The 13,219-nt window shown below is 43.9% G+C and overlaps 1 protein-coding gene across 2 annotated transcripts in view; it reads right to left on the bottom strand.

Annotated features, from left to right (window-relative positions):
- Positions 1-13,219, bottom strand: part of STXBP1 (syntaxin binding protein 1) — a 71,029-nt gene that overhangs the window by 25,593 nt on the left and 32,217 nt on the right. For both annotated transcript variants that reach the window (XM_032418189.1, XM_032418190.1), the window contains exons 2-7: positions 11,638-11,687; positions 9,697-9,778; positions 6,149-6,225; positions 5,236-5,314; positions 3,971-4,074; positions 2,089-2,237 (exon numbers count right to left, since the gene is read on the bottom strand). In XM_032418189.1, coding sequence (XP_032274080.1) covers positions 2,089-2,237; positions 3,971-4,074; positions 5,236-5,314; positions 6,149-6,225; positions 9,697-9,778; positions 11,638-11,687 — 541 coding nt within the window. The remainder of the gene's footprint in view (positions 1-2,088; positions 2,238-3,970; positions 4,075-5,235; positions 5,315-6,148; positions 6,226-9,696; positions 9,779-11,637; positions 11,688-13,219) is intronic.

The raw sequence follows: 13,219 nt of genomic DNA, 5'->3' as shown, positions 1-13,219 counted from the left end.
CACCTGTATTGTTCTTTTACACTGAGGATATATTCATGTATTACACATACAATTTAAAATGACAAATAAAATGCTTTGCTCAGTGCCTACAACATAAATGATTTTCTAGTTTCTTTTTTTTTTTTTTTTAAAGATTTTATTTATTTATTTGACAGAGAGAGAGTGTGCAAGAGCAGAGGGGAGGAGCAGAGGGAGAGGGAGAAGCAGGCTTCCCGCTGAGCAGGGAGCCTGATGTGGGGCTCGATCCCAGGACCCTGGGATCCTGACCTGAGCCGAAGGCAGACGCTTAATGACTGAGCCACCCAGGTGCCCCTCTAGTTCCTTTTAAAAAAAAAATCCAGGGGCACCTGGGTGGCTCAGTTGTTAAGCATCTGCCTTCAGCTCAGGTCATGATCCCAGGGTCCTGGGATCGAGCCCCGCATTGGCCTCCCTGCTCAGCGGGAGGTCTGCTTCTCCCTCTCCCACTCCCCTTGCTTGTTCCCTCTCTCGCTGTGCCTCTCTCTGTCAAATAAATAAAATCTTTAAAAAAAAAATCCAAATGGATATAGAGGCAGTCTTTCCCACTGGCTTCAGAAAAACCACCACACTTCAACAGAGGGTCCTGGCCATCCACTCTCCTCCCATGATCAGGTTGTCTGAGCCTCACCCACCTGATTCTCACTTCCCTCAATTCAAATCCCCTTGGGTCTTGTTTTGTGTTGCTCGCAGGTGACACTTCTGCTGGCAGAGCCAGAAAGATGTAAGTGAGAGCTGGTGGACCTCTCCCCTTGGCCAGGCCTGACAGCACTTCCTGGGGCTCCTCCCAGCTGTATAGAGTGTGTGTCTACTGCCTGTCACCTGGCCAGGCTCAGTGCTGAAGCAGCTCCGTTCCCATTCCACCCCCTCCACAAATGAACTCCAAGCTCCCCCGACCCTCTGGCCTGGCCCCCATTTCTTAATTTCCACCGGGCTTTTGTCAGGGAATACCAATAATAGAGGGAGGGGCTTTTCCGTGGCTGCACATTCCAGCAGACAAGGAGTCAGTAAGGACAGGCCGCCACAATGGTCCTTGGCACCGCCAGTTCAGGCCCTTCGCTCCCCCTGCAGCGGCCACCCCCTGGGTCTCCCTGCCTCACTGCTGCTCTCACTCCCCCATGCAAATTCCCCCCAAAGGTCCCCACTGATAACCACTAAATGACATAATCCCAAGCCTGGCCTCCAGGGCCTCCAGGAATGGCTTCAGAGTTGCCCCACTGAGTTGCCCTCCAGAGACGCCCCACAGCCCTCCACAGTGACTCTGCCAGAATGCCAATCCTCCTCAAATTTGCCCTTTGCTTTCCCAACTCCAAACTTCCGTTCATCCCAACGGCAAGAGCCAACTGTCCACACAAAGTACGCTGTGCTCCTCATTGGTCTAGTGAAATCCGAAACTGCCCTTTAAGACCTTGTTCAAATGTCACCTCTGGTCTGAAGCCCTTCTTGACCCCCTCAGCTCAAAGGGCCCTCTCCCGACTCTGGATGTCCAGGCCCTTGTCCTGTGCGCGGGCACTGGTCTCGCAGGCCCTGCAGTTTAGGGGTGCACACCTTATGCACACAGGTGTCGGTATGCGTGTTACCTTCCCTTCTAGATCAAGGGCTTCTAAGCGCCGGGGCTGTGTCTTCAAGATAAGTACTCTCTCCCCAGCACTAAGCACACAGCAGATAAGTAGTAAGTGAATGACTTTATAAAATCTAGGGAATATGTCCTTTGGAGAATTATCCTTGTATTTTTTCTTACTCCAGAACACCTTCTACAAAGACGGTATTTGTTTTGAAAGGTTAGAAAGAGCTAAAAAACCACAGGAAGCCTGGATTGTGGTTACACAGGGGTTCACATTTAGCTATTCAGTAATTGAATATATATATTTCATGCCCTTTTCTGGATGCACTATTACATTTCACAATAAAATTTAGAGACTATCAAAAACATTGGAAGAACGATTATAAATGCAAGATACTCAAATCTTGACCCTCTTGAGACAACTGCCAGAGGAATCTCAAGATAAAAGGAAGCTACTCGCCCAGTGGGCACATGGAGGCCGCTGAAGGCAGACTGGCATGCTGCCTTACCCCCGGTACCGCACAGCTGGGTACTCCTTCAGGGTGGCACACAGAGTTGCAATCTGCTCTGCCAGGCGTTCCAGTATAGGATTCTTCATCTGAGCCTTGTGGGGACTGTAGAAGCTCTGGAAAGAGTCTGCAGAGTCCAAGGAATACACCTGAGAAGGAAAAGAAACAAGAAAAAAAAATTATATAATATATATCATGTTTGCATCCAGAATGGTGAACCGTTGGGAGTTTTCTCCAACCTTGGTAGTGAGTCTATAAACATATTCTCATTTATTCTACAAATATGTGCTGGGTGTCTGCTGCAGGCCGGTTATTGTGCTAAACACTTGGGAACTATCAGTGACCAAAACATGACTGTCCTCGAGGAGTGTGCAATCTTACAAAAGAATAACATAACCATAAACAATAAGCATAATGAAAAGTAAACTATATGATATGTGAGAAACTGGTTTAAGTGTATGAGAACATGACAGAGCAGGGAAAGAATGCCTGGAGGGCCGCCGGGAGGGAGGACAGCAGGCCTCCTTGAGAAGGTGATGTACGAGCAAGGGCTTGAAGGAGGTGAGGAGTTTCTCACCAGCAGGAGACTTTCACATGGAGGCAATAGCTAGCGCCAAGGCCCTGGGGCAGGTATGTGCTCAGAGTGTCTGATGAACAATGAGGAGGCCAGAAGAAGAACAGGAGAGGAGATTAGTATAAGACCTTCTAGGCCATTATGAGTTTAGGTTTTTATAAGTAAGGGACAGGCTGGAAATCATCTGTGACTGGGGCAGATAAAGGAGCTTTTTATGGATTTGATAATTTCCTATCCTCAGTAATACACTGTCAGTATTTTTCTTCTTATTCTAGAAGTTTAAAATTTCCTCTTAAATTACCTAGTCTATCAGCTATCAGTAATTTCTCAGAATCTCACTTTTGTCAACTACCTTGATCTTCTAGAAAACCTGTGGTTAAAAAAAGTTTATTACTTTTTAAAAATATATGAAATGTAATCTGGTTGAATATACTAAAGTTGTGTTTTGTTAAATCCAGGTAGGCTCATACAGAGAAAAAAATTCCTGCCTTTAAGCTGGAAACAGGCCTGACGTTAAGTGCTGAGGGAAAGACACTGTCTTTAAGTGTTCACACTGTATGTTCTCCATCCCTCCTTACCCAAGAACAGGTCACTCTCTGATGTCTAGAAGCTGATCTATAAAGATGCCATAAGCCACAGTCAACTTTTACAAAATGCCTAAGAGTTCTGTTAGTTTTGTTTCTTATTTGCCAGGAGAAGACATGTTAACCGATCTTACAAAATGAAGATATAAATTTTGTACGCTCTCTCACAATCAGCTTCACCTTTACTGGCTTAACAGCCTAGTTTTTTTCCCAAGGGGAGAGGTTTGTCGCCACGCTCCAGCATCTGAAGTGTTAACAGCCACTGACGAAGGCTACCATCTGCTCCTCCAGCAGAGCGTGAGGGAGGTGATCTCTGCACAAAACCAGTCTCCCGTGCAGCAGATGGGTGTTGTCTGATCCCTTCCCCTGCTCTCCTTCCCTGCTCTTTCTGGACTGGCTACCTCTGGTTATTCAAGGAGTCAGCCAGTAGGAGCGAACGCTGTGAGCAAGGATGAAATGCACACAAAGAAAGGCATGAGGGCTTTAAAAAAAAAAAAAAAAAAAGCCAGAAATAACCAGAGAGTAAGATGAGGGCCTCAGGCAGACCCGTAAGGAACACTTGTTTCCATTCCATCAACGTCCACTTATGACAGGTCATTCGGCAATTCAGAATACGATGTCTTCCTCCCCCACTCTGCTTACTGCACCCCTGTCAGGACCTGCCAGAGCTCCTGATGGAGGAGCGAGGATGCAAACTTTCTACACACTCCCCACTCAGCCTCACCTGGGACTCGTAGGGGAGAAATGCAATGTTGATTTCCGTCAGAGTTTTGATGACTTTTGCTGCCCGAGATTTCACCAGCTCATTAAACAGGGCATCTGGACAAGCTGCAAGAAGGACAAAAGACAGCAAGTTTTCCCATCCATTTCAACAGTTGCACACGTCTGGGGGATTTTCTATTTTATTAGGATTTTAAGAAGGCAACTAGAAAGTTCGTCCCATCCTAGAATATCCCCTATCTCTAGGGTACAAAAGGAATGTAAAATCACCCAAAAGGCCCTCAACATCTAATAGAGAAGCAAATGGCAAAAAAGACTGAGATACTGAGAGCTAATAAGCTAATAAAACTACTTTCTGATATCAAGGAAAGGAAAAAACCCAAGGGATAAGGAAAAGGCCTGTGATACGAACAGACACGACACATCTGACATGTTTATGAAAAATACAATAAGGAAAAATGAAACCACTGGCAAGGTGGTGTAGGCATTTCTCTGGGACGCTTGCAGGAGCTCGGCTGCACAGGAGACCCACTTGATGGGGAAACTGGGACTGCCAGGGGCTCTCCTGGGCCAAACAAATGGGTTTGTGTTCTCAGAAAAGCATTTTCGGTTTATTATTACTAATGTCACCTCTCTGCTCCTTTTTTATGCATATTCAAATAGTATACAATTATTCTTTGCAAGAACCTTTCCCATTTCCTCAGTGGTGAGCTCTGTGGGGCTTTCCCTAAAGAGAAGAACGGTGGGAGCACTGCTATTGCTGAAGTTTTAAGTTAGCCAGCTCAACTCCTCTCTCTTTGCTCTTAACAAAGATTGACCAAGATGATTCTGCACTAGGCTCCATGCGCAAAACCTCCACAAAATAAGAAAGTGAATTCCAGGACAATGATGCAGTTTCCGTCTGCTACCATCACCGCCAGACTGGACTATTTTTGTAGTTGAAAAACTGATGAAAATACAACACAGTTTATGGTGATACCTGGAAGTCTATTCAGTGAAACATCAAAGCTAGCACTGAAAAATTATTCTCAGCATTAAACCCTCTAGTCCTTAGGAGAGATGCTATTTTTCATCAGGAAGGACGGCATGACCGAGTAGGTTTGTCTTTGTATGTGTTTATTTTTGTCTCTTATGCAATTTATCTTCTGAAGAGAGTATAAAAGCTCAGGAGAAACATGGCAACAACCCATTTCTTCCCTACTGATCAGCCTTGCTGTGCAGAAACGCTAACCTGGAAGGACAGGGGTGGCACCTGCCAGCTGTACTCACAGTCCGTGAAGAAGACGTGCGCAGCCCGGTACTTAGCGGTTGGTGGGTCCTTAAAGTCACCGATGAGAGAGTGGACAGACTGTAGAGAGGAAAAAAAGAGGGAACTGAATCCAGTTCTAGAAGCAAATGGGACCTATCTGAACTGGGTTAAATCCAAGCTGCTTGTGCAAAATAGCAGGGGATTTTTTAATGTATAATTCATGTTTGCCCATAACGGAGTTCTGAAGACTTAAAATTAGGATTGTTTCAGAGTTTAGATGAACAAAGCCTTCTTAGCTCATTCCGGAAGACAGAGTCTGTTCTTTGGAGCCACTATAACTTGGGTTCCTGAGAAGATATTCACAGAAGAGGAAACTGGTCAAATACTTTCCAGGAAACTCACACTGATGAAGTTCTGGCAACTTCAGATATAAGCCAGTTTTCAAAAGTGAAAAGAAAGGGACTGGAAAACTGAAGGGAATTTATACAGATTAAGAGACCTAAGAAAACTATCAACCAAATGCAAGGAGGTGCATCTTGTCTGGATACTGACTTGAACCAACCTCCCAAAATGTTAAGACAGGTAATTTTCAACACAACCTGGATATGATGATATAGACCCAAAAGTACAAAATGCCAGAGTTCTGAAGGTGGGTCACTAATTAGACACAGTGGATCTCCTCCGTAGAGAAGGAGTGCAAGAGGGGGGAATTAGACTGACCTGGGCCTGGCCTTCTGGACAGCGGTGGTATTTCAGAGAGCTTAATGCACTCTCACTCCACACTGCACCCCTCCTTCCCTGTTTGTGGATTGCACGCTTAATCAGAGCAGTGTGTTAAATGCGCGCTTAACCTAGAAACGTCAGACACCGCGCCACAGACGCCAAGCCAGCATGTGCAACCTTAGCCAAAGCTCCTCTGGGGGTGGGACTTGCCTTCTCAGACGGAGTGATGAGATACACAGCCTCCAGGCTGGGGAGCGGCTCTCTGCGCTTGTTGATGTCTTCCACGACTAGACAACAAACAGCAACCCACAATCAATAAGAAAACAGAACCAGTGATCATAGAACTAGAGACAATCTAGACAGGCCCCCTTCAGACTGCTGCAGGTGAAAATCTCTGGGGCGAGGGTTGGAAATCACTTGCCCCTTCCTTGGAGTTACCACATTCCACTGCCTCACGATGCTCAAGAGGTTAGAAAACCTGAAATTTTATCACACTAAGTATTTCCCTTTTCAGTTTAAGTAAACCCCTTGATCTCATGGTTAAAAATGGAAAATCCTACCTCTTTCTGTCACCAACAGTCTTTTACCCCTTCCTTCGGGTTTTTTCTCATCTGTCCTAAATAATCCCAATTCCTTTAGAATTTCCAGGTGGAGTTTATCAACAATTGGATAGTTTTTATCATTTTCTTCTGTATGTCACATGAAGATATTCCAAACATGCCCTCTGTATAACACAGTCCTTCCCAATAGTTCAAAGACTAAACATATTTTGTTAAACCACAAGCATTTGGTTTGCTTGTTTCCTTTACAGTTATGTCAGCTACTTCACCTGGGAAGAAGAGCTTCTAGGATAATCCTCATCTCACCAGCCCCCCGATAAAGCTTAGGATGTGCTATCTCTGCTGTACTGTCCTCTGGTACAGAGAGAACAGTACAATCACTTGGTACCATTCTTCCCATGCAGAGGATTTAAGCAAATATAAGTATCACTTTAGGATGATACCTTGTAACATTTATAAAGACTTTTCACCCCAAATAATGTTCAAATACCAAAATCCTTCAACCACCTACTTTACCAGTAGTTATAGATTTCTGAATTTCATATGCGAACAATACTTCCCCCAAAATGTTTTGGGGGTTCCACATAGGATTGCTTTTCAATTTTGCCAAGCAAAGAGCTTTTTTAGAACCCACCTTTGGGAGTAGGGAAAAGTCTGTGTGCAGCAGGGAAAGAGCTGAACCTTCATCTACCACAGGGAGCTAAAAGATAACATCTACCATCAATGAATCCAAAGATAATAGGCTAAGTATTTATCTAGAAATAGCAAAAGGATAACCAGAAGAAAGAGCAGACCCTGAGGGAGAAAGGAGTGGGGGCCAGGATGCTGCTGCTTCTTCATTAGAAGTTCCTTAGCTCCATTTGGCTCTATCGCCCCTTAACTTGTGCATTTTTTGCTTTGAGATAGGAAAAAAATAGCTTTAAAAATTCAGTGAAGAGGGACGCCTAGGTGGCTCAGTTGGTTAAGTGACCAACTCAGGTTGTGATCTCAGGGTCCAGGGATGGAGCCCCTCATTGGGCTCCTCACTCAACAGGGAGTCTGTTTGGGATTGTCTCTCTCCCTCTCCCTCTGCCCCTCCCCCGGCTGTCTCTCTCTCTAAAATAAATAAATCAATGAATCTTAAAAAAAATACAATGAAGAAAATAACTTTGTAAGCTCAAAACAGGGGCAAGCCTAGTCTTTGCTCACTGAATGACAAGAAGTCACAGTAAAAACTATGTACTCTCATTTACAGGACTAGGTTTCTGGTGACAGATACACTGGATTTGGAAAAGTGTTTTTAGAAATGAAGGACTTGGGGCACCTGGGTGGCTCAGTCAGTTGGGTGACTGCCTTCGGCTCAGGTCATGATCCCAGGGTCCTGAGATCGAGCCCCACATAGGGCTCCCTGCTGAGTGGGGAGCCTCTTCTCCCTCTCCCACTCTCCCTGCTTGTGCTCACTCTCTCTCTGTCAAATAAATAAAATCTTAAAAAAAAATTTAAAGTAAAAATGAAGGACTCACATCCAAGGTGTGATTATACCCCCAAATTATTACATATATATTCATATGTATATATTTCACATAGAATTTAATCAATAAGAAAATCCATGATATATTATCACCATAATTTCACAATTTAAAAACATTTTAACACCAAATAATAGGAAAGACATAATCTTAGAATAAAGGACAAACCGTTGAATTAAATTAATTTAGCTTAATGAAATCTCAACCCTCCTAGTTCTTCCTCCCATAGTTGTGGTTTGGTAGTAATTTTGATAAAGACCAGCAACAGTCTGCAAGCCACACAGCATATGAAGTCTCCAGGGGAAAAAAATTAGGAAGTAAATTGCAACAGGTGTGTTCCACCCAACATTTTTTTTTTTTTCAGAGGAAAAACAAAGGTTAACTTCCTTGTTTGAAACAATAGCTCAGAAGGTATTGCTTTTCAATCTTCTGAGATAACTCAGAAGAGAATGCTATTCCAAAGATTAAAATACAGGATCCCTCTTGAAAGGAGCCCCTGAGTAACACAAGAGCTACATACAAATGTGAATAAGAGCTCAAGGACAGGAGCCAGAGGTCTGAGTCCTAGTCTCAGGTGTGAGACACTGGCCAGTGACCTTGAGCAGGTGACTTAACTTTTTTAAAAAGCCTATTTGTTGTGAAATTATAACACACAGTCCAAAGAGTGAATAACACATAAACATACAAATAATTACAAAGTAAACACCTGCGTAAGTGCCTCCCCAGTTAGGAAACAGAACTGGCCAGGACTAATAGAAGTGCACTTGCCATACCCTCACTCCCCTCCCTCCAGAGAGAACCACTGTCCTGACTTGAATGAGATCACTTCTCTTCATGGTTTTACCACGTACACCTGCATTTCACAATAGCATAGCTTAGTTCTGCCTAGTTTTGAACTTTATATAAATGAAAGCACACTGTAAGTATTCTTTTGTATCTTGTTTCTTTTGCTCAACATTATGTGTATCAGATCTACCCATGTGCTTGTGAATAGCCAGAGTTCGTTCATTTTCGTTGTCTATAGTATTCTGCTATGTGACTATACCATGATTTATTTAAACAATGCTCTGTGAACATCCCTGCATGTGCATTCTGGGCACACATGCCTGAGATTGTCTAGGACACACGTCTAACCGTCTGGCTTGCAGGACACACACACCTTCAACTCTATCAGACACTGCCAGTGTTTTTCAAAGTAACCATACTAATGGACACTCTGTCATATAGGAGTTCCCATTTTTCTACATCCTATCTGTCACTTGGCATTACAGAATTTAAATATTCCAATCTGATGAGTGTATAGCAAGATCTCATTCTGGTTTTAACCAACTAACGTAGGTGGGCAATGTTTCATGGATTTCTTGGCTATTTGGATCTCTTCTTTGTTAAGTGGCCGTTCAGGTCTTTTGTGCACTGTTTCTATTGGTGGCCTGCCTTCTTCCCCTTGATTTAACCTGCCTTTCGGCACCTTTACCAGATATTTAATGATTGTCTAGTACTGTATTGGGTGCTAGGGATTTAGCGATAAACAAGAAAGCCTTGGGTCTCTCTCAAGAACTTACAGCCTTACCACCCGGGTTGTTGGAAGAATGTGAAGTCAAGTGAGATAATAATGAATAGGGAGGGGGAAAGCTCGCCAGAAAGAGGAGGCCTAAGTTTCACTCAAGGGCGGAGAGAGAGCTGCGCTCACTTGTTATCCCCTCGGTCATGATGTCTGTCATCTTACAGCAGGAAGACAGCATCCTCATGCTCAGCTGATCGACCACCAGCACCTGGAAGCAAAAAGAATAGCTTACGGCTTGCATGGGATTTGCTATGATTCTCTCATCAGCTTACTGTGTCAGACTTCAAAAAGTGCTCCAGAAAAATAGAATATTAAGTTATAAATACTTCTTATGGGCCAGAAGTTTGCTAACATACACGCTAGCTTTTCTCTCCCATGCCACACCCAAACCTAACCTTCTAGGAGTTAAGAGTTTGTTCTTGCTGACTTAATTTTATAAGCTTAAAAAATTTAGTTTTTCCATGATGAAGAAAATGACTACTCATAAAAAAGGCAAAAAAAAGAAAAGAAAAGAAATCATCTACAGCACCCACACTCAGAGAAAACCATACTGGAAATTATTTTTTCAGAGCATAAGCTTTTTTTTTTTTTTTTAACAAGGAGAATGAACACTCGTGCCACACGTACGGCACGGGAGAGGAGGACTGTGTTGCCAACACCATGAGGATGTACCTGCACATGTGCTGTCTGGGAGCATTCTGTACCTCAGTCCAGACCGGAAGAACAAGAACACGCCAGTCCTGGTCTAAAAGCTCCAGACCCTCAATTCTTCAGCTAACCACTCCTATCTCCATTCAGCCCACAGTGGAGAGAAGAAGCCATTGGCTAAAACAAGGCTATTTCTCCTCCTCTTTAATGACATAAACCAAGGTAACAGGAGCTAGACGCACTGGGGACCAGAAAGCTCTAAGAACCAATTTGTTTTCATTTTATGAGGCAATTTCCTCAAGATTAGTTTAAAATTCACAAGTCCCTGGGCACCTGGGTGGCTCAGTTGGTTAAGCAACTGCCTTCGGCTCAGGTCATGATCCCAGGGTCCTGGGATCGAGCCCTGTATCGGGCTCCCTGCTCAGCAGAGAGCCTGCTTCTCCCTCTCCCTCTGCTGCTCCCCCTTCTTGTGCTCTCTCTCTCTCTCTGTCAAATAAATAAATAAAATCTTAAAAAAAAAAGTCTCCATTAAAAAATAAAATTGGTAAGTCCCCAAGTCTATTACTGATGGGAAGAGTAAGAGAGAAAGAGGAAGACACAGATAAAAGGAGGATGGACGTGCTGGCTAAAACAGAAGCACACAAGGCTGAGGCGGAGACCAAAACCCTTCTGTACCATGCAGCTCTGTTGTTCCTGGACCAAGTGAACTTGAAAATATGTGGGCTCTTGACTGTGGGACAACTTAGGGGCAAGAACGATTGGTACAAACCCTCCAATGACACATGGGGAAGTTCAAGTAAAACAGCGTGTTTTCCTGGCTCCAGACAACCAAGTGACTTTCTGAGTGGAGGACAGCACGCTTTCCCCCTTGAATCACCCACTCTGGTAAGTGAGGACACAATCAATCTGACTGGCTTAAGGACTTGCGTCCAGCATTGCTCTCAATGCTCTATGAATAAACAAGCTTCCTTCTTTTGTTGTATATAGTCACAGATACATAGGGCTGGACCAGACGAGGGCTTTCCAAACTGGAGATGCTTTCGGGTCACCAGAGGGACTTCCTTCTCTCCCATAGCAAGCAGAATAATTTCACCTTCTTCCACTTCATAGAAGAGGTTCCAGGCAATATTTTGTTTGAATAAAAGAGTTCCACTGCTAAATTGTCCTACCAGATGATCTTTAAGAGAAGCTTTATGACCAAGAGATTTCTTCACCAGGACTGCATAAAATGAGGCAGAATAGATTACCTTTTATTTTGTACTCTCTGGACACAGCAAAAGTCTTGATTTCCTATTTATTCCAACTCTATTTTCTTATATTTTCACCATTTTCCTCCAACTCTATTTTCTTATATTTTCACCATTCTTATATTTTCCACATGAACTCACCTGTTAAGACCATTAATTGTGCTCTACTTACCTTCCATTCCCCCTTCTTCTTTACCTTCTTTATCACATCATGCATGATCTCTAAAAAGGAGAGAGAAAAAAAGAAAGGAAGGAAGGAGGGAAGGAAGAAAGGGAGGAAGGGAAGGAGGGAGGAAAGTTTAATGCAATGTTAACGACTTTCAACACCTGCTTATTATATTAGACTAGGTCATTTCCCCCCACAGGCTTTGTTTTCTCTGTCATACAATTCAACCAATCTGCTTACTGAGCCATAATCAAATTACCACAAACTTTTCTACTTCCTTTATTTTTTATTTTATTTTATTTTTTTTAAGTAAGCTCAAGGCCCAACTTGGGGCTTGAACTCATGACCCTAAGATCAAGAATCACATGCTCTACTGACTGAGCCAGCCAGGTGCTCCTCTTCCTGTTCCTTTAATTTGGTGGTTCTCAAACTTTTTGGTCTCAGGACTTCTTTACACTCTTAAAAATTGAGGACTCCAAAGAATGTTAAGTGGGTAAATATCTATTGATATTTAACACAGTAGAAATTAAACTGAGAGGGACGCCAGGCTGGGTCAGTGGAGTGTGCAACTCTTGATCTCAGGGGTTGGGAGTTCAAGCCCCACACTGGGTATAGAGTTTACTTAAAAATAAAATCTTAAGGGCACCTGGGTGGCTCAGTTGGTTAAGCATCTGACTCATGATTGCGGCTCAGGTCAAGATCTCAGGGTCCTGGGATCGAGCCCCATGTCAGGCTCTCCACTCAACGGGGAGTCTGCTTGTCTCCCTCTGCCCCTCCCCCTGCTCATGCTCTCTCTGTCTCTCTCTCAAATAAACAAATCTTTAAAAAATTAAACTGAGAAATTTATTTTTATTTTTATTTTTTTATTTTTTATTTTTTTTAAAGATTTTATTTATTTATTTGAGAGAGAGAGAATGAGAGAGAGCACATGAGAGGGGGGAGGGTCAGAGGGAGAAGCAGACTCCCTGCCGAGCAGGGAGCCTGATGCGGGACTCGATCCAGGGACTCCAGGATCATGACCTGAGCCGAAGGCAGTCGCTTAACCAACTGAGCCACCCAGGCGCCCGAGAAATTTTTTTTTTAAAAGATGTTATTTATTTATTTGACAGAGAGAGACACAGCGAGAGAGGGAACACAAGCAGGGGGAGTGGGAGAGGGAGAAGCAGGCTTCCCGCGGAGCAGGGAGCCCGATGTGGGGCTCGATCCCAGGACCCCGGGATCATGACCTGAGCCGAAGGCAGACGCTTAACGACTGAGCCACCCAGGCGCCTCTAAACTGAGAAATTTTTTAAGTAATCATTAATTCACTTAAAGTAACAAGAGGAGGGGTGCCTGGATGGTTCAGTGGGGGTTAAGTGTCTGACTTTTGATCTCAGCTCAGGTCTTGAGCCTTGAGTCTTAAAAAAAAAAAAAAAAGGTGACAAAAAAATAACAAGAGGGGTGCCCAGGGATGCCTGGGTGGCTCAGTCGGTTAAGCGTCTGCCCTCAGCTCAGGTCATGATCCCAGGGTCCTGGGATCGAGTTCCGCATCTGGCTCCTTGCTCTGCAGGGAGCCTGCTTCTCCCTCTGCCTGCTGCTCCCCCTGCTT

This window comes from Phoca vitulina, unplaced genomic scaffold, assembly GCF_004348235.1.
Source record: "Phoca vitulina isolate PV1807 unplaced genomic scaffold, GSC_HSeal_1.0 scaffold21, whole genome shotgun sequence".
Taxonomy (NCBI): domain Eukaryota; kingdom Metazoa; phylum Chordata; class Mammalia; order Carnivora; family Phocidae; genus Phoca; species Phoca vitulina.
Note: the sequence above shows the minus strand (reverse complement) of the source record. Positions and strands in the feature narration are given on the sequence as shown.